This window comes from Rana temporaria, chromosome 4 (genome assembly GCF_905171775.1).
Source record: "Rana temporaria chromosome 4, aRanTem1.1, whole genome shotgun sequence".
Lineage (NCBI taxonomy): Eukaryota > Metazoa > Chordata > Amphibia > Anura > Ranidae > Rana > Rana temporaria.
This window is the reverse complement of record NC_053492.1, coordinates 169,120,340-169,142,806: the sequence shown is the minus strand read 5'-3', so window position 1 is coordinate 169,142,806 and position 22,467 is coordinate 169,120,340. Positions and strand designations below refer to the sequence as shown.

At 43.9% G+C, this 22,467-nt stretch overlaps 1 protein-coding gene across 1 annotated transcript in view; it reads right to left on the bottom strand.

The window, feature by feature from the left end:
• PRKCI (protein kinase C iota) overlaps positions 1 to 22,467 on the bottom strand; it is a 141,579-nt gene that overhangs the window by 31,778 nt on the left and 87,334 nt on the right. The window contains exons 8-9 of the mRNA XM_040349332.1: positions 19,499 to 19,557; positions 3,813 to 3,989 (exon numbers count right to left, since the gene is read on the bottom strand). Of these exons, the coding sequence (XP_040205266.1) occupies positions 3,813 to 3,989; positions 19,499 to 19,557 (236 nt within the window). The remainder of the gene's footprint in view (positions 1 to 3,812; positions 3,990 to 19,498; positions 19,558 to 22,467) is intronic.

Genomic DNA, 22,467 nt, shown 5'->3' with positions numbered 1-22,467 from the left:
CGATTTTTTTGTCAGGCCTGCGATATTGCGTCGGACGACACAATTTTGGGACCATTCACATTTATACAGCGATCAGTGCTATAAAAATGCACTAATTACTGTATAAATGTGACTGGCAGTGAAGGGGTTAACACTAGGGGGTGAGGAAGGGGTTAAATGTATTCCCTCATTGTGTTCTTACTGTGTGGGGGGAGGGGACTGACTGGGGGAGGTGACTGATGATGTGTCCCTATGTAAAGGGACACAGATCGGTCTCCTCTCTCCCTGACAGCACGTGGAGCACACAGAGCTCCACGTCCTGCTGTGTAACCGACGATCGCGAGTGTCTGGCGGACATCGCGGCCGCCAGGCACTCGCATCGGCTCCCGAACGATGCGCCGGGCACGTTGTTTCCCCGCTGCGCGCCCCCAGTGGCACGCACAGGGAACAACAACGACAGGACGTCCAGGGACGTCCACCCGGCACTTGAGAGCCGCGCTGTGGACGTCTTTCGACCATAGCGCAGACCTCAAGTGGTTAAGTAAGAGCTAAGTGTCCCTTTTGTCTGCTGCTTTGTTTTTCTGCAATCAGCATAAATCACTTATGACAAGTTTTCCTGACACCAAGAAAAAAAAGTGGTGACAGCAGAGGGATTTCCATTCGATTGACAGCCTCAGCACTGTTGCTATAAGCTGTGTGAGAGGGGGTGTGTCCCTTCCCTCCAATCAGCTTTCCTCACTGAGCTCTCAGCTCTCCACCCCCTTTTTTCTGAACTCTCAGACAAGCTTTAAAATTTAGCACTTCGAATGGATATCTAATCATGCCCGCTTCAAATCAAAAGGAGGTTAAAACAATTTTAAAGGCTTTTGTTTTTTTTTAACATAACATATTACACTTGCCTCCTCTGTGCAGTTGGTTTTGCAGAGTAGCCCTGGATGCTTCTTTTCCTCAGGTCCCTCTTTGCTGTTCCTAGTCCCTCCCTCCTTTGAGTGCCACCTCAGCCAGCAGCTTGCTACAGGGGGCACCCAAGCTGAGTCAGTTTCGAGCATACTTTCAGACACAGAGCCCCAACCTTGTCCCGCCCACTGATTGGCTGACTGTCTTGGATTGACAGCCGCGGGAGCCAATTGCACCACTGCTCTGTCTCAGTCAATCAGGAGGAGTGTCCTGGATGGCGGACATCGCTGGAGAGAGAAGGGGCTCAGGTAGGTAATTGGGGGGTGCTGCTACACACCAGTTTTTTTTCTCTTAATGCATAGAATGCAGTAAGATAAATAACCTTCTGCCTTTACAACACCTTTAAGGCAAATTAAAGCGATTGCAAAAGGTAATTGCAAAGAGAGGACCCGAACCTCCTCTTCTTGGGTCCCATAGCCGGCGCTCCTGGACCCTCCCATGGGGGCACTTGTGCATGCTCGCTTCTGAGCCCCGCTGCTGCGTCCATTAACACAGACAGTGGGACGAAGCCCCACCCCGTGCCAATGGCTTTGACAGCACTGGAAGCCAATTGCAACTGGTGCCCCAGTAAAGCAAGCGAGACTCGGAAGTGAGGGAAGGGAAGAGCTGCAGACATGCACAGCGATGGATCGAATGAGGGCTCAGGTAAAGTAGGGGGGGGGGGGGGCTTGAGGAGGAATGCTGATGCCTAAACATTTTTTACCTTAATGTAAGGAATGCAGTTTAAACTGTGAAGTTTCCATTCTAGAAGAGTGGATGTCAGAAGTTTAGCAGGGTAGAATTATTGCTCTTAGAACTTTTCGCACAAACCCCTGGACTACAATTAATCCAAGGCCCTGATATATAAAATGCTGAAAAACTGGGGAACTACAGTAGGCAGTAAAATTAGGTTTAAGGCTGGGTTCACACTTACGTGTAGTGGGATAGAGCAGCCCATTCACTTGAATAGGCCGCCCTACATGTGAAAAACACCCCAAAGATGCTCCAAAACATTTTGTAGCATACAGTGTGGTGCTTTTCTTCTGCCACATCACAAAACGCATGGCAAACGCATGTCTGCTACCCACACATGGAGTGCCATTAACGTTTGCAGCGCTTTTCTGAAATGTGCGGCACAGTACGCACTTTTTTTGGAGCCTAAAAGTACATTCCCAGTAGTGCTGCTTCTTGGATGGGGAAATCAAGTACGTTTTTCCTCTGTCTCTTGTTGGCTTAAATTTCAGAGCAGTCTTTGCACAGCCTTACTCAACTGACATTGTTGACAGTAGCTGTCCTTTTTTAGGCATACTTTATGTTAAGATCAGTGACACGTATTGTTGAAATTGCCAGGCGCCACAGAGAGGTTGCTGGGGGGGCTTATGATCTGTAACTACACCCCTGCCTGGCCTTAATGGGCTTCTATGGAGTTTATGTAAACGCTAAACCAACTTCCTAACTCCCCGTGTAGTACTAATGTTTAATAAGGAGTACAAGTTTGAAGTGAAAATAAAACAAGGTAAAAGACTCCAGGCTCGTCCTAAGGGCCCATTTGACCCATTTTACTAGATGGGAGCAAAAATTCTTGCCAAAATGTTTGCATCTTTATGAAAAATAATGCCATTATGACAACAATGATACATAGTTCAGTCAGGTTGGAAAAAAGATGTATGCCTTTAGCACAACCAAAAGATAAATGAAAAACCTTGCATCCTCTGAACTGAATAATCACAGTTAACCCAGAGTAAAGAAAAACAAATAATAATCATAAAGCATGATCCCCACAGGCTATTGAATATTCTCTTTATCAATTATCTAAAAGCCAAGGTCCTCCATGCTACCTATACATTTATTTACCCTTCTCTGCAACATCCTTTTTGTGAACAGATGCTCAAAACCCAAGAGCGAAACATGTAATACACTGTAGCTTACCAGTCTTTATTTTTTTTTGACAGCATTAAGACCCCTTTCACACCGAGGGTGTATTGCAGGCGCTATAGCTTTAAAAATAGCGCCTGAAATCCGCTCTCAAACAGCTGCTTCATTGTCTCCAGTGTGAAAGCCCGAGGGCTTTCACACTGGATCGTTGTGCTAGCAGGACGGTAAAAAAAGTCCTGCTACCCGCATCCTTGAAGCGGTGTGTTTACCGTTCCTCCACCACTACTGCCCATTTAACTCAATGGGACAGCGCGGCTATACCGCCCGTAATGCGCCTATTCAGCAGCGCATTGCGGGCGGTTTTAACCTTTTCTCGGCTGCTAGCGGGGGTGAAAAATGCCCCGCTAGCGGACAAAATGCACCGCAAATCCACCCACAACGTCGGCGGTAAAAATAGTGGCGTTTTACCCCCGACGCTATGGACGGCTCAGTCGGAAAGGGGTCCAATTATAATTTTTCAGCAAGTACAGAAAATATCTGTTGATCTTGCAATTAACATGGTGTCCGTATTACTTCCTGTAAGCTTATTGCTTCCTGTAAGCTAAACTGGAAGCAAAAACGATGGGAAGTAAGCTACCAATATCCCAATCACCCATGTAATGGAGATGAACAAATAAATACAATTTTGAAGTCCAGAGAACAGAATCCAGTTATTTCCAAGATCACAAGTTGACAAAAACCTAGTCTAGGGAGCTGAAATATATAACATTTTTAGTTTTTAATTAACTTTAACAAAATGGATACAGCTCCTAAACACGGACAAAAAGGAGTTAAAAGAAAGAACAACTTATCTGAACCCTTCCATCTTCAAAGAGGCACAAGACGAGGGTTTGCCTTGTCCCGAGTACCTTTACCCAAGTTTTGGACCTATGAGCATAAGTGCCTGGAGTTCTGCTTTAAAACTAAGAATACAAGTATATTCCCGAAAGCTGAGAAGACAAACCAATTAACGAGCTGCTTACCTCATCATCATTGACCAACTCTTTTTTGACAACTTTCATTGCATAGATGCGTTCTGTCTTCTTTAACCTCACCAGCAGTACTTTGGCGTAGCTACCTCTTCCAATGACTCGGAGTAAATCGAAATCCGGCAGACCCAGGCTGGAGGGGGGTTTACCACTCTCCCGGCTGTTCCTAGCCTGCAGAGAAATCACGTTCAAAAGGAACAGATGAAAGGTGGAAACATTTCATGTTACAGCAGCATTTTGTAGCTATTGACATTGTGAGCAAGACAAGATGAGGGTGACTCAGGAACAATGCTTTTCATGAAAGAACATTGCTTAAAGAGGAAAGCTTTCCAGCAATTCGCCACACAGAATGCATTATTGTAAGAAAAGAAAGATATCCATGTCTGAAGCTCAAGAGAAAAACCATGACATTTTTGTGTTCAGGCACTAAAGGAAATACATTCAATTCATGGCTTTGAAGGCACATCAAGTGCCAGACGAGTTTGAAAAGGAGAACATGCTCATGAAACCTGCCACCCATAGCAACCAATACGGTTTGATTTAAAGAAGGAATCTGATAGGTTGGTTAGGATAGTCGACAGGTCCGCCAATGCTCCAGTTTTCACATATCATTCCAATTGACCACTTCTAGGATTGTAACTCAAAAGGAACCAAGTGGCTTTGCTTCTAATAACTACGCTCTTCATTATTAAGGCTGCATTCACACTAGGCGTACAAAATCGCGGTGTTTTGTCCTGCGAATTGCGGCGACAAATTGCGGCGTTTTGTACCGCGATTTGCCAGCGACAAAACGCCGCGATTGTGAATGCAGCCTCATCTCAGCCTGATGACTCATCTTTTTTAAGTGCCATGTCCGCCCGGCTTGTCACATCGGCTCCTGGCGGCCTCCAGGTCAACAACAATCCGGTGATGAGTAGCTGAGCGTGTTGTGATGTCTCCACGTTTCATCTCCCCTACCTGCCAGCGTCTGAAGAGGAAGCAATGATTTCATTCAAACGCCCGCAGCGGGACTGTGACTGCTTGTCCCCTGCCTCCCTCTGCCCAGCCGGGAGCCGCCTACCCCTCTATGGAAATGGTTCACATCTCCTATGCCGAAAGCCGCCTGAAAAAAAGGTCCGGGACTTTTATTCAGGCGGCAGGCGTTCGGCGTGGAGATGTGAACCATCTCCATAGAGGGCAATGTTAATTCATCCCTCTGGCGTGTCGGGGCGGCAGCGGGCGTCACACTACAGGCGACAAAACGCCTAGGTGTGAATGGGCTCTAAATGTAGGTTGGGTAAACAGCTCCAATGATTGAAATACTACTTTCACAAACTCGCCATTTAAAGCGTAGCTAAGACTGTAGACTTTGTTTAATGTTTTACTACCACAGCGGACTCATTGACCATCAGACTATTTTAATTGACATAGCCACTTGTGTTGTGGGTTGTAAAGATGAGGGAAACATTTCTTCATTTGGAGGAGACAATTCAAAGCAGACACAGACACTGAAATGCTATGGTCATGCAAGCCTTTGATCTATACGGAAAGGAGTTAGGTGAGGAAAAAAACTCAACTATCTACAGCTGTCTGAACAATAATCCTAAGCTTTTATCAGAGCAGTGTGATTATTACATAAAGTATTGCTTTTAGGAACATATATTGAATAAAACCGGTCATGTTTGTGCCGCTATGGGTAAAAGGAAATACAATATCTCACAAAAGTGAGTACACCCCTCACATTTTAGTAAATATTTTATTATATATTTTTATGTGACAACACTGAAGAAATTAAACTTTTGTACAATGTAAAGTAGTGGGTCATTCACAATCTCTGATCATTCACCGACAAACTGCACACTAGAATGGGGAGAACCTGTAGCACGCGAGTGGCACTGGAAAATAAACGAATCTCTCCTTAAAGATCCAGAGTATGAGGGAAAGATAGTCCAGGAAATGGAGGGGTTCTTTTCGGACAATGAGGTGGGAGAGGTTTCCCCAAGCTGCATCTGGGAAACACATAAATGTTTCATGAGAGGGATTTTAATCTCAATGGGAACACGACGGAAACGTAGGATAGGAATAAGGATGGAAACATTACTGAGAGAAATTCGAAAATTGGAAAGGGTACATAAAAAGTCACTGGCAATTCAGATTGAGGAGAAGTTGAGGCAGGCGCGAGATGAATTGAATTTGCTACTAACAGACAATGCAAAAACCTCATTAAGAAAATGTAAACGTGCCTTCTATGAATACGGTAATAAGCCTAGTAGGATGCTAGCGAGGGCATTAAGGGAAACGAGGACCCAAAACCGCATAGAAGGTATCAAAACAGGGGATAGGATAGTGAAATCATCGCAAGAAATTGCAAAAGTATTTAAAAACTATTATACGAAGTTATACCAACTAAAAGAAGAGCTGGACACAGGAAAGACTAGTGGGCAGGAGGAAAGGATAAAGGAATACATTGAGAAGTCAGGAATGCCGAAATTAGCAGAGGAAATTGGGAGAAGTATGGAAGGGCCGATTACAGCTGAGGAATTTACAAACACCCTCAAATTGCTAAAACCAGGTAAAGCTCCCGGTCCTGATGGGTTCACTCTTTTCTACTATAAAACTTATGCAGAAAAACTTATGCCAAGATTCTTAAAGGCATATAACGCGATAAGAGAAGGACAGGGGATTCCGGAGGAAGCTCTTTTGGCACATATAGCGGTTATACCTAAGGAGGGAAAAGATTTAACACTATGCTCGAATTATCGTCCCATATCGCTTCTAAACGTTGACTTGAAGATCTTTACAAAAATCCTAGCAAATAGAATATTACCATATATCCCTGACCTGATACACCAAGATCAGGTGGGATTTACCCCAGGAAGGGAAGGCAGGGAGAATACGCAGCGGGTGATTAATACGATCCATCTCTCCCAGGTATCTAGGAAAGCTCTAGTTCTCGTATCAACTGACGCTGAAAAAGCGTTCGATAGGGTGGACTGGAAGTTTTTAAAAACAATCATAAAATATATTGGTTTAGGGGAGGGGATGCAAAGATGGGTCATGAGTCTATATTCTCAGCCGAAAGCTAGAATAAAAATAAACGAGATTATGTCGGAACCTTTTGAGATACGGAATGGGACGCGACAAGGCTGCCCTCTGTCACCAATTATTTTTATTTTGACACTTGAACCCTTTTTAAGGACAATAAGGCAGAACACCGATATCAGAGGTATTTGTGTAAAGGGAGGAGTTTACAAACTGGCGGCTTTTGCCGATGATTTGTTGTTTTCTCTTACGGAACCTACTTTATCTCTCCCTCCATTGCTGGCCGAGATTGCTAGATATGGCGAGCTCTCAAATTTTAAAGTAAACTATGACAAATCGGAGGCAATGGGGGTAGAGATGAACATGGCACAACAACGACAATTGGCCTCTTTTTTCCCATTCAAATGGACAAATTCACATATTGGTTATCTGGGGACCAAAATCCCGAAGAAATTAAATAGAATTTTAGAATTAAATTTAGCACCGCTGGTAAGACAAATAAAACGTGACCTACAAAAATGGGATAAAGAGGTATTTACTTGGTTCGGTAGGGTCAATATCGTAAAGATGAATGCAATGCCGAGGTTATTATATCTATTACAGACACTCCCTATTAGCATACCTCAGGGATTTTTGAAAGAGATCAGAGCGAAGTTTGCGGGATTCATTTGGGCAGGGAAACCAGCCAGAGTTAGGAGAGACATTTTAACTTTACCAAAGGAAAAAGGAGGCATAGGTTTTCCAGACCCACTCACATACTACGAGGCTGTGCATCTGTCAAGAGTGTTGGATTGATGCGTCACCCCGAAAGTTAAACCATGGATCCTTTTAGAACAGGCAATGATAGAATTACCATTGGAAGGACTAATTTGGCTTTCTAGAATCATTTTACCACAAGCAGTTAAAAAGCATCCAACGATAGGGACGACAATCAGGGTGGTGAAAAAAGTATTTAGAAAATCAAATGATGAAATAGAAGCAAATCCGATGACACCAGTCCTGGGAAACCCGGCATTTATGCCAGGTCTGAATGACCCAGGGTTTGGGAACTTAAAAAGACATGGCAAAATTAGATTGATTCACTTCCAGAAGGAAAACCGGGTAATGACATGGGAGGAAATAGAAAGCGAGTTAGCAGAGGACTTGGAGCCATATAGGAGAAGACAGTTAAGGGGCTTTCTGCGATCAATACAGAGTCAGACTACGGTGAGGGTAAGACTATCGGAATTCGAAAAATTGTGTCTAAAGGGAGAAGCGGTTAGACATTCATTATCACTGTTCTATTCCCTGATCAACGAACTGAAAGCTCCACAAGAAATAGGTTTTATACAAACCTGGGAGAGAGACTTAGGGGTAACTTTCACTGAGACTCAGAGGAAAAATTTTTTTGAATTTAATCATAAAGCCTCCCTAGCATCTAAGTACCAGGAAGGAGGATATAAGATTCTGAGCAGGTGGTACAGGACCCCAGAAGTTTTAAATCAAATTTTTCCACAAACGTCAAATATGTGTTGGCGATGCCTAAAAGAAGAGGGAACTCTGCTACATATTTTTTGGAATTGTGAAGGAGTGAAAGATTTTTGGAAGATGGTTTCAGACGAAATAGAAGGGATAACTGAAATGTCTCTTGGAGAAAATCCAGCGGCTTATCTGCTGTTAGATATTCCGATATCAGTAGTAAACTACAAAAAATCCTTGGTAAGACATCTGTTAATAGCAGCCAGAGCATGTATTCCAGCTTTATGGAAGAATACGTGCTCACCAAGTAGACCACAATGGCATGAAAAAATTAGGGAAATCCAATGTATGGAGAGTCTCACGATGGCTCTGAGGGAACAGGAGGAGAGGTTCAGGGAGGTATGGGCCCCCTATGATAGTTATAGGGAACGAAGGGAGTAGGTGGGAGGGGGGAGGATTGGGGGAGGGGGAGGGGTGGAGGAGGAGGAATAATTTTGGAGGAATGATTGTTTTGTTTTTTTTTGTTTTGTTTTTGTTAGTTTTTTTTCCTCTTTTTTGGGCTCAGGAAGGTCTTGGACAGGGGCCCGGATTTTGGGGTGGGAGGGGGGTGATGGGGATTTTCACTACCTCAAACAGGGAGAACAACAAAGAAATTTGTGGCGCTGCAAATTAAATGACACAGGGGTAGAATAAAGTCCGCTGAGATAGGGGGTGAATCCTTATTAAAAAAAAAAAAATAATAAACAAAAACATGTATATATATATTAAAACCAAAATTAATAAAAGATGAGGATGAAAGAATATAAAAATTGAAAAGATTAATTAAAATTAAAAAATATATATAAAAATAAAAATATATATGGTGAAACCTGGGATTGGGTAGTGATGCAGTGGATCATGAGGGAAGGATCACTGTTCTGTGTAGAGCTGATTGTCCCAAAAACGTTGTCCTAGGGCAAGCCTTTCAGAGCAGGGGAGACCAGAGCAGGGACTCCAAACATGTGTACAAAAAAGAAAACAAAAAGGCGCCTCCAGGTTAAAACGTTATTGAAGCTTTAATACACAAATAGCAGTGTAAACTTACATTTTAAAATCTTAAAATCCGGTGAGGAAATAGCTGGATCAGATGCTGGGGGAGGAGGGTGAGGGGGACGTCTATCCGGGCTGGTTGTTTGTGCTGGTAGTTTCTCCGGGGGGACTCCTATGCCTGTCGGTTCTTGTGCTGTGGAACAGCTAGTCCGGAAGGGTAGTGGAAAACGAGGCCCGGAGCGCAGCGGAGACCACGGTGACGTCACCGTGGTCTCCGCTGCGCTCCGGGCCTCGTTTTCCACTACCCTTCCGGACTAGCTGTTCCACAGCACAAGAACCGACAGGCATAGGAGTCCCCCCGGAGAAACTACCAGCACAAACAACCAGCCCGGATAGACGTCCCCCTCACCCTCCTCCCCCAGCATCTGATCCAGCTATTTCCTCACCGGATTTTAAGATTTTAAAATGTAAGTTTACACTGCTATTTGTGTATTAAAGCTTCAATAACGTTTTAACCTGGAGGCGCCTTTTTGTTTTCTTTTTTGTCAAACAGGGAGAGGACATGACAAATGTTTTGGGGGAATAGGAACTCAGAAAAGCGGTAAATTAACGCGGGAGCTATATAGTAGTCTAATTATTTAACGGTAAGCAGGGTCAGAGATAGGTCAGGAACAAGGACAATGTACAGTTGCTTGATTATTGACTTATATTCTCTAATATGGCATGGTAATGTCCCTGTTTTTGTGGAATTGTGAAATAAGGAAAAATGAAAAATAAAGAATTGATAAAAAAGTAGTGAGCGTACAGCTTGTATAACAGTGTAAAATTTGCTGTCCCCTCAAAATAACTCAACACACAGCTATCAATGTCTAAACCGCTGGCAAAAAAAGCGAGTACACCCCTAAGTGAAAATGTCCAAATTGGGCCTAAAGGGTCAATATTTTGTGTGGCCACCATTATTTTCCAGCACTGCCTTCACCCTCTTGGGCATGGAGTTCACCAGAGCTTCACAGATTGCCACTGGAGTCTTCTTCCACTGCACCACAAGGACATCACAGAGCTGGTGAATGTTAAAGACCTTCAGTTTGAGGATGCCCCACAGATGCTCAATCACAGATGCTCAATAGGGTTTAGGTCTGGAGACATGCTTGGTCAGTCCATCACCTTTAGCCTTTGGCAAGGCAGTGGTCGTATAGGAGGTGTGTTTGGGATCGTTATGTTAGAATACTGCCCTGCGGCCCAGACTCCAAAGGGAGGGGATCATGCTCTGCTTCAGTATGTCACAGAACATGTTGGCATTCAAGGTTCCCTCAATGAACTGTAGTTCCCAAGTGCCGGCAGCACTCATGCAGCCCCAGACCATGACACTCCCACCACCATGCTTGACTGTAGGCAAGACACACTTGTCTTTGTACTCTTCACCTGGTTGCCGCCACCACACACTCTTGAAACCATCTAATCCAAATAAGTTTATCTTGGTCTCATCAGACCACAGGACATGGTTCTAGTAATCCATGTCTGCTTGTCTTCAGCAAACCGCTTGCAGGCTTTCTTGTGCATCATCTTTAAAAGAGGCTTCCTTCAGGCATGACAGTCATGCAGACCAATTTGATGCAGTGTGCAGTGTATGGTCTTAGCACTGACAGGCTGACCACCACCCTTCAACCTCTGCAGCAATGCTGGCAACACTCATATGTCTATTTCCCAAAAACAACCTCTGGATATGACGCAGAGTACGTGCACTCAACGTCTTTGGTCGATCATGGAGAGGTCTGTTCTGAGTGTAACCCGTCTTGTTAAACCGCTGTATGGTCTTGGTCACTGTGCTGCAGCTTAGTTTCAGGGTCTTGGCAATCTTCTCATAGCCTAGACCATGGGTGTCCAAACTTTTTTCAAAGAGGGCCAGAATTGATGAAGTGAACATGTGTGAGGGCCGACCATTTTGCCTGACATTCTTTGAACCAATTAAATGCAAATAAACAAATACACTGCCCAACAAAAATTCTCTTACCTTTGTAGCTGTGTTTGGTGAAGAGTCCAAGATTGAGCTTGAACATGTTTTTTTGATATACCGTATTTATCAGCGTATAACATGCACAGGCATATAACATGCACTTTCACGTTACGAGAGAAGATTCTGTTTTTTTTTTATTTTAAACAAAGAACTGTGAAGCAAAATAAGGTTCACTGCCCATCAATGCAGCCTCACCACTGCCTGAATGCAGCCTCACCACTGCCTGAATGCAGCCTCACCACTGTCTTGAATGCAGCCTCACCACTGTCTTGAATGCAGCCTCACCACTGTCTTGAATGCAGCCTCACCACTGTCTTGAATGCAGCCTCACCACTGTCTTGAATGCAGCCTCACCACTGTCTTGAATGCAGCCTCACCACTGTCTTGAATGCAGCCTCACCACTGTCTTGAATGCAGCCTCACCACTGCCTTGAATGCAGCCTCACCACTGCCTTGAATGCAGCCTCACCACTGCCATGAATGCAGCCTCACCACTGCCATGAATGCAGCCTCACCACTGCCATGAATGCAGCCTCACCACTGCCATGAATGCAGCCTCACCACTGCCATGAATGCAGCCTCACCACTGCCATGAATGCAGCCTCTGGATACAGCCTCACAAGTGCCATAAATGCAGCCTCACCATTGCCATCAGTGCAGCCTGATCCATGGCTATCTGCAGCCTCGGAGGGGACAGGGAGGGGGACGGGACGAGCGCAAACAGATTACATAGAGGAGAATCTCCTGTTTGCTCAGCGGCCTTTTTAATACAAAGTTCCGCCTCCTATGATAGACAGAACAGTCGTCCAATGCCAGCCCAGGAGAAGGGACTTCCTATTACAGATGCCACCGAGTAAAAAGGAGATTTTCTTGTATCCTGCCCCCTCCGAAGCTGCCAGAACGATAAATATGGTAAATAGCGTTTGTAGCCCCCCAACGAATCCCGGTAGCGCTCAGGGATTCATTGGGGGCCACAAAAGATATACATATCCAAATTACCAGTGGGGCCACATTAAACTGAAACGAAGGCCCGCGGGCCGGACTTTGGACATGCCTGGCCTGGACCATCTTTATGTAGAGCAACAATTCTTTTTTTCAGAGTGCTCTTTGCCATGAGGTGCCATGTTGAACCTTCAGTGAACAGTATCAGTTTCACACATTCTGATACCTGATACCTTGGAACACTAAGGAGTCACATGACACCGGAGAGGGAAAATGGCCAATTGGGCCCAATTTGGACATTTTCACTTAGGGGTGTACTCGCTTTTGTTGCCAGCGGTTTAGACATAAATAGCTGTGTGTTGCGTTATTTTGAGGGGACAGCAAATTTACACTGTTATACAAGCTGTACACTCACTACTTTACGTTGTAGCAAAGTGTCATTTCTTCAGTATTGTCACATAAATAGATATATTAAAATATTTTCGAAAATGTGAGAGGTGTACTCACTTTTTTGAGCTACTGTACATCTGCAGTGAAACTTGCCCAAGAGCAACTTAAAGTGGTTGTAAACATTAGAAATGAACAAATCAGATAATCATACAGTGGGGAAAATTATTATTTGATCCCCTGCAGATTTTGTAACTTTGCCCACTTGCAAAAAAATTAAGGGTCTATAATTTTCATCATAGGTGTATTTTAAATAATAGCGACAGACTATCAACCAAAAATCCAGAAAAAAACAGATGATATATGTTATAAATTGAGTAGCATTTCAGTGAGTAAAATAAGTATTTGATCCCAAAGCAAAACATGACTTCATACTTGGTGGAGAACCCATGGTTGGCATGCACAGAGGTAAGACATTTCTTGTAGTTGGTGACCAGGTTTGCACACATATCAGGAGGGATTGTGATCCACTCTTTACAGATCCTCTCTAAATCCTAAAGCAGAACTCTGACCAACTTTGCCATCCATGTTCTTCTGAGCTCTGTCCCTGGAAGTTGTTCTTCTCCTCCTCCTCCTCTGTTCCTGCCAGTCAACGCTCCTCCACTCCGTCACTGACGCTGCCCCCCCCCCCCATCTTCATGAAGAGTGGGTCTGTCATCAGTAATTACTTCTATGAACAGCGGGGATCTTCTACTGTGTCAAGTATTGTTATATGAGAACACCGATCGCTGATCTCCTCCCCCCCCCCCCCGCCATTATAGAATCAGTGCGCTATCATAATAACGCTGGGGGGCAGGACATCAGCAAGCGGTGTTCTCACATACAATACCTGACACAGCGGGAGATTCCCACTGTGTCATACAAGTGATTTCTAATAATAATATTGGCTTTACACTGGTGGTCCCTGACAAGTTGCACTGGTGGTCCCCGACATGCTGCACTGGTGGTCCCTGACATTCGGCACTGGTTTGCATTTATATTAAATGTATTAAATTGAAATGTATTCATTAAATGCATTAAATTAATATTATATTAATATCCATTTATATTAAAATGCTTTGCTTTTATCAAGCTGTAACCTATCATACCGTGTGTTATGTATGGCTTGCTGGCTGCAGAATGAGAGGTGTAATTTATGTATAAGTGGGCGAGTTCATATTTTCATGTACAAGCCTAGTGTACCTCCCACATTCACTCCCATCCCAAGGATTCATGGGCAATGTATGTTGGAGAGAGAGAAGAGGATATGATGCAATCACTGTTATAAGAGATCCTCCCTGCCAGAAAAGACTATGCATTTTTTGAATCACAGAGCTGACTTCTTGAAAATTCAATCAGCCATATCCCTTGAAAGGTAAGAAATTTCACAAATGTAAAACCTATTTAGTGTTTTGTGGGGGGGGGGGGGGGGGTGGCTGGGCAGTTGCACCAATGGGGGATTTTTTTTTAAATCCCGGCGTTCTGCTTTAAGGTTTCTTGCCTGTTTCAGCTGCCACCATACATTTTCTATAGGACTAAGGTCTGGAGACTGCCTAGGCCACTCCATGGCCTTAATGCGCTTCTTCTTGAGACAATACTTTGTTGCCTTGGTGGTATGTTTTGGGACATTGTCATGCTGGAAGACCCCATCCACAACCCATCTTCAGTGATCTACCTGAGTAAAGAAGGTTCTCATCCATGATTTTACAATACACGGCCCCATCCATTGGCCCTTCAATGCGGCAAAGTTGAGGCAGAGGGCAGAGAAACAGCCCCAACGCATACGGTTTCCGCCACTGTGCTTGACTGAAGGGATGGTGTTCTTTGGGTCATTCTTCTTTCAAACACAGCGAGACGAGTTCATGCCAAAGAGCTCAATTTTTGTCTAGTCTGGCCACAGCACTTCCTCCCAATCCTTCTCTGAATCATTTAGATCACAGGTGTCAAACTGGCGCCCCTCAAGCTGGTGCAAAACTACAAGTCCCATGAGGCACTGCAAGGCTGACTCCCACAGGCATAGGCATGATAGGACTTGTATTTCCGCAACAGCTGGAACCACCAGTTTGACACCCCTGATTTAGATGTTCATTGGCAAACTTCAGACAGGCCTGTACATGTGCCTTTTTGAGGAGGGGAACCTGGCAAAAGCTGCAGGATTTTAATCCATGGGAGTGTATTGTGTTACCAATGATTTGTTTGGCGACTGTGGTCCCAACTGCCTCGAGATCATTCACAAACTCCTCCCGCATACTTCTGGGCTGATCCCTCACTTTTCTTATGATCATCCTAACCCCATTAATCAAAATCTTGCATGGAACTCCAGACCGAGGGCGATTGATGGTTATTTTGTATTTCTTCCATTTGCAGATAATCGCTCCAACAATTGTCTCCTTCTCATCAAGCTTCTTGCTGATGGTCTTGTAGCCCATTCCAGCCTTGTGCAGGTCTACATCCTTGTCCCTGATGTCCTTTGACAGCTCTTTGGTCTTGCCCATGATAGCGAGGTTTGAATGGAAGAAAGATTCTGTGGACAGGTGTCTTTTATACACTTAAGGAGTTGTCATTAGGAGCACCTTCTTATATTGGACAGGACAGGACTAATCTTTGGACAACATACTGTAGCCAGTCTGTGGGAGCCAGAATCATTGTTTGTTGGTAGGGGATCAAATACTTATTTTACGCTGAACTGCAAATCAATTTATAACATTTGTATTGTGTGTTTTTTCTGGATTTGTGGTTGATATTCTGTCTCTATCATTTAAAATACACCTATGATAAAAATGATAAAAATGATGGGCTCTTAATTTCTTTGTAAGTGGGCAAACTTACAAAATCTGCAGGGGATCAAATGATTATTTTACTCACTGTATAGTGTGTACTTACCTCAATCATTAGCACCTAGTGTAGTTCCTAAGCATTCTCTCCTTCCCCTGAAATCTGCATGAATCACATCAGGAAATCCAAGTTTCCCAGTGTACAGGAGTTGATTGACTCAATTGTGCATATACTTCCCAGTGAGGGTGTGTAAAAAGGATCCTCCGGAAAAAAAGAGTTTCTCATTTTTTAATGAAAAAGGATACTACCCTTGTAAGAGATGTTTTACATGCAAACACACGAAAGAGAGTAAAAAGAAAAAGGAGGGCTTCAAATCCAGTGTCACAGGCAAAGAATATAAAATTAAAGATTTTATTTCCTGTGATACGGAAGGGGTAGTGTACCTCCTTGAATGTCCATGTAAAATACAGTATGTTGGCAGAACAAAAAGAAATCTATGGAAAAGATTACGCGAACATACTCAAAATATAAAAAATGGGTACCCCAAACATAGTTTGTCCCGCCATTATGAACGTTACCATAATAAAGACCCCTCCACATTAATGGTATGGGGCATTGAGAAATATAAACCACATTGGAGAGGGGACAATAAAGTGCAAAAAATCAGCCAGGCAGAATCGCGCTGGATACACGAACTATGCACTTTAACCCCTCATGGGCACAATGTGGAATTCGACTTGAATTGTTTTATATCCAATTATTAGAATTTTATCTCCTTCTTTTATAGACCTTTTTACCATTTTAATGATTTTAAAGAAGTAGTTGGTATACATTTTAGTAATACAAACTCTGACCCCCATTCTTCATGTTGGTAATATCTGGTCCTATTTTTTTGTCTATATCAGTAGAGTTATCCTTTTACTGTGCTGGTTTGTTGGTCCACAAGCATTAGTTTCAGTAACTAGGTTATGTGGTTATTGCTCTGACCTTACCTGGATTTGATTAGATATAATGTTATTTGGACAGATTGGCTAACCTCATTATCCTTCTTTTGTCCTGTTTTTGTTTCTAGTAGATGCTACATATGTGAATTGTTAATATACGGCTCAACCAGGAGGTGTGTGCACCTTCTGTCTTTGTTGATTTTATGTCGCATTACTTTATATTGACCACCAGAGGGAGCACTCTGAGCGCGTCTTTATTAGTATGCATTTTATTCAATTTTAATCCTGTTTAGCTGTATAAACATTTCAGAAGTCTTTGTACTGCACACCAGAATTTAAGTATAATAAATTTTCAAGCTTGTAATTATGAGGACGCCGTCTGGCGCTATATAAGTCACCTCCTTGCCAGCCGCTCTCCATCCTATGAGTAAGCAACGTGTAACAGTTGCGATACGCGTGAGGACGTGGAGGAGCTGCTGGTGACGTCACCCGCTCGCGGCCGCAGAGCGGGTGGACACATAGATTGTACACGCCGACTTTTCATCACTTATACTGTGAGTGTTTACTTGTTTCTTCAATAAATGTTTTAATATTACTACACTATGGAGGCTCCCCTTGCTTTGTATTTTCTCTGAGAGACTGCAAGCATTTGTGACTGAATCGTGAGACTGAGGTGCTGGATTAACAGCAGACTGCCCGGGAGATATCCATTGAGGCTTAATTACAAGCTGTTCTGAGGTAAGGGGCTGGAACACCTAGTCTGTCCGACACTTCTGGGAAGCCCGATGGTGGAAGTTTAAACATGCATGCATATCCAGCATTTGATCACTGAACGCTGTGGATACAAGGATCTGTGATTTAGAGCACAACTTTTTTCACTGAACATTCATTCATGAATTTATATTCTTTATCATCATATGCACTGGAACACTTTATTATTATCACTTTGCTTCTACTCTAATTTTAATTGGTGGACTATTAGAGACATCGTTATTATCTTTATTATCTCACTGGACATTTTTATTTATTTTCATGCTGTTTTTTGCATGTCATTTATTTTTATTGTGGATCACTTGAATTAATATTTTTTGCACTTTAATTATTGCACGCCGCACTTTAATAGACTAGTGGTTTTGGTGTTTTAATTATATCGGATCTGTTTTCATTATTCACTTTTGATTTTATTGTTGCAACATTGTGCAGTGATTTTGGCACAGTTGTTCACGCATTATTGGTTACGTAATATTATTTACCACTACAAATACCCTCCACATTTTTTTTTTTTTTTTTTTTGGATGTCGGATGGTATTCCAGGATTAACCCAGAGTGGAACACATTTTACTCACATCTTTTGGAGGATTCACCACGTACTTATTTCCTTATTTACTTATGGGCCTAGTGATGAGATTATTATTTTAAGTCCTTATTAAGTTTTGTAGTTTTTTTAGCGCCATTACACCAAACTATATTCATATCTGTAAAAAGGAGGAGTGTCCATTCCCTCCACTCAGGTGTCAGTTTACACTCTGCTCTAGACAGTGTGAGATGTCAGATTCCCACCCCTACCTCCTGGAAGCCAAGCAATACCATCTGATCTGTGTACTTTACAGCGGCACCCCTAAGCTCAGCGGGAGGATCTCTCTGTTGATCTCCACTGATCCGGCGGATGACAGGTCCCTCTCTGCTGACTGAGCGGGGAGGGGCTTGTCGAGCGCTGCTGCTTGCCATGGAGAGATCGGACCAAAACGGACAACATGTCAGTTTTCATCAGATCTCACCCGATCCGCCAGAACGGATGGCAACGTATCGCCATCCATCTGATTTTAGCAGATCAGATGTCAGCGGACATGGTCACCACTAACATCCGATGCTCCATAGACAAGCATGGAGCGCCCATTCAGGTCCACTGAATAAACTGACAGGCGAACCTAAACGGTCAGCCAGTGTGAAAGGGCCTAAGGCTGGGCAAGGTTGGAGACTTAGAGTGGATGATATTATGACTAACGAGGGGGGGGGGGGGGCTGGGCGAGATAGAGGCTGGTATAGTGGTCTTAAAATCCCTACTATTGGTCCCAGTGACTACTGACTCCATATAGAAAAGGATAAGAAATCCAACACTTTAAAAATTGTCAAAATCTTCCAGGGACAACTGTACTAGTGACAATTGTCTCTTCTTTTTCTTTGGAGAGATTTCCTTTTACTTCCTGATCTAGGTAAATCCCCCCCCCCCCCCCCCCCCGGGATACAGACATACTGTGAGATGTACAGTACTGTGTAAATGTTTAAGGCAGGTGTGAAAAATGCAGTAAATTAGGAATGTTTTCAGAAATAGAAGTGTTAATAGTTTATATTAATTAACAAAATGTAAAGCAAAATGAACAAAATGGACTGCGAGTCGGCTCTATACGGCGCCTGCGCACCGACGTTCGGCTTCTTTCGGCAACTCTTGGCGTACTTTATGCGCCGGTCGGAAGCATGTCAATCAATTAGGAACGCCCAGTCCCGCAAATTACATACCCGGAAGCCGCGGTGAAAATATAGATAAAACGGTATGTACGGCAAGGATTTAAAAAAAAAAAACAGCCTACTGTCATTTTCACAACTCGGCTGAATGTAATGTTAAACATTTTTTTTTTGGGTGAACACCCGCTTTAAACATGACATAACATTTAAAACTTTAACAAATATTAGCATATCTTTTGACATGTTTCCAAACCTTCAATTTAGCCACCAGATAAAGCTTCTCCATGAAAATAAAACATATCCAATTTAACAAATGACATGGGATCATAAATGTAACCGCATGGATTAAGGGTCATCACTGTATTGCAAGAAGAAAAGAAATTGCTTTTGTAATACAGCAGTGAAAGTGCAATTTCCTTTGCACAGTGTGCCATTAAGGTCCATTTCTCCTTTTTCGTCTTAAAGTATGTTATAGAACTGCACAAACAACCAAGCAATGGTCAACCGTAAGCCTTGGAAAATAGAAAACGTTAATAAAAAAAATACACACGCGGCGCAGAGAGGCCGCACAAGAACTCTAGAAGAACCCATCTTTTACATTAATTTACCTCTTTTTCTTCCCCATCCTGGTCCATATTATCCTGACTCCTGTGCCGAAAGGGTTGTTCTAAAAAAAAAAACAAAAAAAACAGACATTCTAGGTTAGAACCTTTTATTAGTGAAGTAAATGATATTTGCTGGGAAAACCCATCATAAAAAGCATTATTCTTTGCTTTAGTTTAACACTGCAATTCACCATCAGGTTGCATAGCTTTGAGAGCAACTCAAACTCGAGGTGCGCACAATTTCAAACCTGGTTGCTATGGTATCCCTTTGCTATGCTTGCAGAACAGTAGCTGTAGGAATAGCTGCCATTCAGTATGAGGATACCAAAATGCCTAAAGCTGAACTCCATCCAGCCTTAACTTCAGTCTTGTGCGGCTGTGAGCATTACCTAGAGCGGACTACATGTAAATGCAGCCTGCCTAGGAACGCCCACTGCTCCAGACTGATCTCACTCCATCAAGGCATTTTGGTATTTGCACAACTCCTTCAAAGAACCAGCCTACAGCTTGCATCATGACTGAGGGTTCTTAAAAGACGCACTGAGACAGGGTACTGAGATGTATTCAAGTTATATATACCATCAGGGCTGGACTGGGACAAAAATTTGGCCCTGGACTTCATTCAGACTGGCCCACTTTGACAGGTCTCGTCCATGGCGGCCGGACAACTCCCGCACCCCCCCGGCCACCCGCACCCCCTCTCCCCCTTCACTAGCCACTAGCCGTTCTACTTTATTAGAGTAGAACAGCTGGTACTGGTACTCTTATAGGCAGTACCAGTGGGGAAGCTAGACATTATTTCACCTGGGGCAAAGATCAGTTCGGTGTAAGATTAGGCAGAAGTGAGAAACTCCCGGGCCATAGCTGTTGAGTCAACTGTCTGTCCCTTCCCCCATGCTCCTCTGTCGTTCCCCCTGCTCCTCTGGTCCTCCCCCTGCTTCTTTGTTCCCCCCAGGTGAGCGCTGCAGGGAGGCAGAAGAGGTGAGCGCTGAGGGAAGGGAGAGACAGAGGAGCGGAGGGGAGGCGGCGGTCCGCTGTCACTGAAGCCGGCCCACTGAGCCATCGGCCCACCGGGAAACTCCCTGTAGTCCCAATGGCCAGTCCATCCCTGTATACCATGTAACAGAGCTGTAGGAGACTAGACCATATGCTGTGGAGATGTTCCAAACCAACTAGATATTAGAATTGGGTTACTAGTACTCTATCCTCTATAAATATTATTATACCATAAAACCCTTTAGTAGGTCTCCTAGACACAGATTTAGACCCAACACATATATAGCAGAGTTGAGATTTTTAAACATCGCTTACAAAAGAATAGCACAACAATGGCTGTCGCCCCACCCCACTAAAAGACAACTATGGGTTGAACAGATGAACTCTGTTAATACACAAAAGCTGACCTTTCTTATTTGGAATTCTGCAAAGGAATTTATGAATATTTGGCAATGTTGGTTAGATCCCCCTCAATTAAATAGGAAGGAACCAGAAAATGTGGGCATAGTCGGCACTCTTAAAGAGTTACTATGACGGATCCAGCAGCTTGTAATAAAGGATATGTAAACATTCCTTTTAAAAAAAAAAACACATGTCATACTTTGCTCCTCTGTGCAGTTTGTTTTGCACAGAGTAGCCCCGATTCTCCTCTTCTGGGGTCCCTCAGGAGCTCACCTGGCTCCTCCTCTTCTCGAGTGCCCCATCGGAGAAGCGCTCTCTCTGAGGGTACTCGTGTGGGAGTGCTCCCATGTCCTGCTGTTGCATCCATTGACACAGACCGCATGACTCGGCTCCGCCCCATGGCTCCTGCGTCACTGGATTTGATGGACAGCAGTAGGAGGCAACAGCTGCGCTCCTATCAATCTATCCAATTAGGAACAGAGACACCGGCTAGAGTGGGTGTGCTTGTCTCTGAAGCAGGAACGATCGGGCTCAGGTAAGTAAAAGGGGGCTAATGCACTACAAGAGGTTTTTCAACCCTTGCAGCACCCAAAGATTTGAGAATAATTAACTAAGATTAGTTTTTAAGCATGCCAAACCTAAATTTGACAGGCATTAAAGGAGAAGTCCAGCCTGACCTTTTTCGGCTGGGCTTCTCCTCTGGGTCACAGGAGTGCAATTCGTTTTGCACTCCTGTGACCCATTTTCAGCAGAGAGAGGTCTGAAGCAGAGGCAGCACATCATCCCGGCTTCAGAAGTGTGGATTCGCCAGCTGCCTTGACTGATGCCAGTCTCAACGAGCCACTGAGACAGTCACTCACCACCCGTCCACAGCCCAGCGCTCCAGTGAGCATGGAGGAGCAGGGAGGAGAGACACTGACTGTCAGACAGCAGCTCTCCTCTAGGGGATCTGTAAAAACCGAGCCATTGGTGATGTTCGTGGCTCAGTTCTCAGTGCAGAGACGGCAGGGCACAGATGCAGCATTGGACCTATGCTGCATCCACCTAGGCAAGTATGAAATAAAAAAAAAAAACATACTTTTCTTTTAAGATAAAAAAAAACCTTCTGAGGGAGAAGAGGCCCAACACCTTGGGGCACTACAAAAGTGACTCACTGAATGGGCCAAGATTATAGGGAGTACCCCTTCTCAAATGCTTGCCAGTGTCCAAACACTTGAAGGTTCCAGCCTATAAACCCAGGCTCTATAAATACTCAAACAAATTTCCACTGCCCCGATCTATAACTGGCCTTTACAGCAAGGAGTACATGGAAGGGTGTCACATGTCAAACAAAACCAATGGTGTCGCCCTTCCATGTGCTCCTTGCTACAAAGGCCAGTTTCAGGTGGGGGCAGTGGCCATTTGATTGTACTGTTGGAATACTGGTGAGGGAACGCACTGGACACCTTTGTTGCCATTGTGCTATATGCTGGGTGTCCAGTGTGCCCCTGTGCCTTTAAGGAGGATAGGGCTCCCTCCAAGTTCACCTGTCCTCTGCCTTTCCATTATAATACATGTGCTTCTACTATGGAGGC